At 34.7% G+C, this 4,136-nt stretch overlaps 1 protein-coding gene across 3 annotated transcripts in view; it reads left to right on the top strand.

Annotated features, from left to right (window-relative positions):
• ZMYM2 (zinc finger MYM-type containing 2) overlaps positions 1 to 4,136 on the top strand; it is a 136,239-nt gene that overhangs the window by 90,069 nt on the left and 42,034 nt on the right. For all 3 annotated transcript variants that reach the window (XM_040621217.1, XM_040621208.1, XM_040621209.1), the window contains 2 exons: positions 764 to 880; positions 3,026 to 3,176. In XM_040621217.1, coding sequence (XP_040477151.1) covers positions 764 to 880; positions 3,026 to 3,176 — 268 coding nt within the window. The remainder of the gene's footprint in view (positions 1 to 763; positions 881 to 3,025; positions 3,177 to 4,136) is intronic.

Raw genomic sequence — 4,136 nt, forward strand, 5'->3', positions numbered from 1 at the left:
GGGAAAGAGAGAAAATAGAGAATCTCAAGCAGACTCCCTGCTGAAGGCAGAGTCCTATGCAAGGCTTGATCTAACAACCCTGAGATCATGACCTGAGCGGAAACCAACAGTTGGATGCTCAACTGACTGAGCCACCCAGGTGCCCCTAGAGCAAAACAGTTTAAGCCCATGTATGCTTATATCTTTTCCTATTCTGTAAATTGTTTTAACTTTTTAAAATGTAATAAAACTAAAATTATCGGTATCAATTCCAGTCTGTAAATCTTTTTCCCCCTAACTTTGTAAAAGAAATGATCAATTTTAAAAAGTATTATAGGCTGTTTTCACTGATGGACTTGAAATTAAAATGATAGCAGTATTGCACGTGGGACAAATTACTACTTAAAATAGCTATTGGAGAGAACTTGGAGCCAGGTTTTTAAAAAATATTTAAATACTAGTTCAGAACCCTATTAACCTTAACTATTATTTGCTTAAGTTTTTTTAAAGATAAAAAATCTATTTGAGCTGTATGATTTTTTCCTTTTTCATATTATTTTAAAATAAGTAGTAGTAATCCTGAATAAAAAATGAATTTCAGCTTCATAAAACTTAGTGTACTAGTAAGTAATTTTAAAGACAAAATTCAGAAATACAATTTTATGTGTTGAGGAAATATTCAAGCAAGAAACATACTATTTTCTGGACATAGTATTTAACAATAATTACAAATAAAAATTCTAAGATCTGTGTCAGACTCAGTATGTTTTGTTCTTTGTTTTAGGCTCTAAGTATGCAGTCATCTTCAAATGGTCAGTTTGTAGCTCCAAGTGATATTCAGTTGAAATGCAACTATTGCAAAAATTCCTTTTGTTCAAAGCCAGAAATCCTGGAATGGGAGGCAAGTCCTATTTTGTTATGTATAATATCTTGCTTAAATGAGAGTCTAGTAAAATAATAATGGTGTTTGCATTTGATGACCTATTTCTTAGTGGATAAAGATTAGTTCTTCAGATTTTGTGATGATTGAATCATTTACTTTCTTTTGTGGGAAGAGCATCAACAAAGGATCTGTTTATCAAAGTCATATTCTCTATACATTATATTTGTAATGTATGGGATGTTCCTTCATTTAGCTACATACTTGGAGCATCTATTTGTGCTGTATTTTTCCATTTTACCCCCATCCTTATAAATATTGTCTGAACTATAATATTTTGTATTGCCTGCTACCTGTACAAATTAGAATTTGTTAGTCATTTACCATGTTGTCATTTAACATTTTATAATTGTTTTAATAAACGAATCCTAATATAAACTTATTTTACTTTCCCTTTCTCATCACTCTTGCTTTCACCAGTTTATTAATTTACTTTGCCATATATTTTTGCCATTAGCAACACCTGGTCATTATTTTTTGTTTAAGGGAGCAGTGATGAATGAATGCATGGTTGGATGGATGGATGAACAGACAGGTGGACTTGGCTGCATATTGCTTTCTTGATCAGTGTTCATCTTTGGCCATTCTTTCTTTTCACCTTTTTTGAGGGCATGGAATATGTAATAAAATGGTGTACAAGACATAGTACTAACAGTAGGTTGCTCTTAGGCTAAAACTTGTTAGTGGCTATTTTTAAGTCACTCAGTAGCTGAGTCCTAGGAGAAAGGTGATAACCAGAACCTGACTAATGATTACTAAAGTACTTTGGAAATCTGAAATTTCATTATTTTAACACTTTAGTCCATAGAAAATTATTTAGTTTGCTGTTGTGTTTGGTGCTTTCTCAAGAGCACTTAAATTATTCTTGGAGACTGTTGCTGGTACCCAATGATGATTTTTAGTGACTAACACCCTCTTTAAATCATAGCAGGAAAAAATGTTGAAGGCCTAGTAAGAATAAAGGAATGGTAGGGGATGGGGAAAGAAATCCATAAGCAAGCACAGAGAATAATGTTATATAGGGAATAAAAATCCTGCCTAGATTGAATTTTTATAATACTAGATGAAATTGAGGTCCTTTCTACCATCTCCATGTTAGTGCTACCTGGCTTTTGTAGTCTTGGTGTTGCTTTTATTTACATGGAGGTTAAGTGTTGGAGGGAGTTAAGAAACACTATCAAACTGAATGAGAGTTGAGCCTGTCCCTCAGGCGATTGAGAATTCAGGGGCCTCTTTCTTCTCATTCCATGGTTGGCAGTTGTGGTTTCTTTGTTGCTGTTTTTCCTCTTACAAGTTATATGTTCACGATGGGGCAACTTTCCACTGATTACTTATTACTTGAGTTGCTTCCTAGACTCTTTCACCTTCCTTATCTTGGCCTTCAGCTATCTTTGCCACCTGTTAGGTAGATGGATTAGACCTAGTCTGTGTCCTCCATAATAACAGAGGGGAAAAGGTGTTGCCCTGGAAATTGTAACTTGTTTGTGTTTGGCTGGTTTCTGGAAAGTAGCTCTGGCAGTTGTAGGTTGGGGCCAGGAGAAATGACTAAATAATGCTAACCTCGCTCTGTTCAAGGGTTCCAACTCAGTCTAAAGTTTAGCAGCACATTCACTGTGTGATGGCCCCAAATTGAATACTTTATCCATGATAGGTCTGTTACTATTAGCGGTGGTAGGAATGTGATTGAGTCTACTTGACTATACTCAACAAAGAATATTTCTTTTTGAGTGAAACTGATGTTAATGTCATATTTCTCATCTTTTTGTAGTTTACCCATGTTGTATCTTCCATTGTTTTCTTCCCATTTCTCCAGTTCCCTTAGCAACACCAGACTGCCATCATGTTCTAGTGATACTTTTGCAATTTCACTGAGTAATTTTGGCGTAGTTAATGGTATTGAATTTTGTGGAGTTTTTTCTAAATATAGCGGTGAAGTAGTTAAATTAGCTGTCTATGGCCTATAGGAAATGTATCCCCAAAGATTATCAATCACATTAACTAGGTAAATGATTTAACTTTGTTTCTGTAAAAGTGGCTTGTTTATTTCTTAAACTTGTTCTTGAGGTGGTTGTCATATACTTACCAAGGTTCCCATTGTGCATTTAGAACAAAGTGCATCAATTCTGCAGCAAAACTTGTTCAGATGACTATAAGAAGTTGCATTGCATAGTTACATATTGCGAATACTGTCAAGAGGAGAAGACTCTTCATGAAACAGTAAATTTCTCTGGCGTTAAGAGACCTTTCTGTAGTGAAGGCAAGTGTATATACAGTGTTGTTCATAATTTTTATTAATATTTAATGTTAATTTTTTGCCAAAATATTTTCAAAATATATAACTACATATGTCCAGAGTAGCTGTACAATTTTAGTGTAGCTGAAAAGAAAAATTGAATTTGATTTTCTACTGACTTGTTTTGTTATTTTAATTTGTAGACCTCTGGGCCTCAAGGTATTTTATCTCTAGAAATTTAATAACCTTTTTTCCCATTAAAAGGAAGTTTTGAAAATAAAAGCCTTATCATATGTCCTTTGTAAACATAGAAATTGTGATCTGAAAGTGGATTAGAATTATTTTCCATTGGGTTCATTTCCCTGCCCAGCTTCTTGCCTAGCCTACAGAGGTTTTCAGTATACCAGAAAGAAAATCATATGTGGCATTACTACAATAGGAAAATACTTTCAGGTTTTTAATTTGGGTTTCCAGGCAAACACTGGCTCTTGTTAGTGTATATTCAAGAATTCTTTTCTCCTCTCATTTACACTTTTGCTGCTCTGGTACCAGGCAGCTGATTATAGAAATAAACGCCTGTTCTCATTCTAATTCTTCAGAGATAGGAACCAGGATTGTAACTATGGGTTTGGGGCTCTTGTTATTATTACTTTTCCCCAACTGTCACATTCTTGCTCTAAGCTGGCTTTCAGTTTCTATTCTTTCTTTGGCCCTAGGCACTAAACTCTCCCAGCTTTTCTATCTGCTGTCCTCATCTGTTGTTTTCCAGTTAGTTCACCCCACCCCCAATCCACTTTTTATATGGATTTTTACTGCTGGTTAGGGGCAAGAAAAAGGTTGGAAAATCCTTAATGCCAGCAGTTATTGAATGACCGAAAACTCAAGAGATCTATCAGTCCAATCAGTTAATGCCTTCATCTAATACAGTATACATTTCACATATAAGGTTATGTATGTAGGAGGGTACTGCTTACAAAACAAGGC

The sequence above is a fragment of the Ursus maritimus genome, unplaced genomic scaffold (genome assembly GCF_017311325.1).
Source record: "Ursus maritimus isolate PB19 unplaced genomic scaffold, ASM1731132v1 scaffold_10, whole genome shotgun sequence".
Lineage (NCBI taxonomy): Eukaryota > Metazoa > Chordata > Mammalia > Carnivora > Ursidae > Ursus > Ursus maritimus.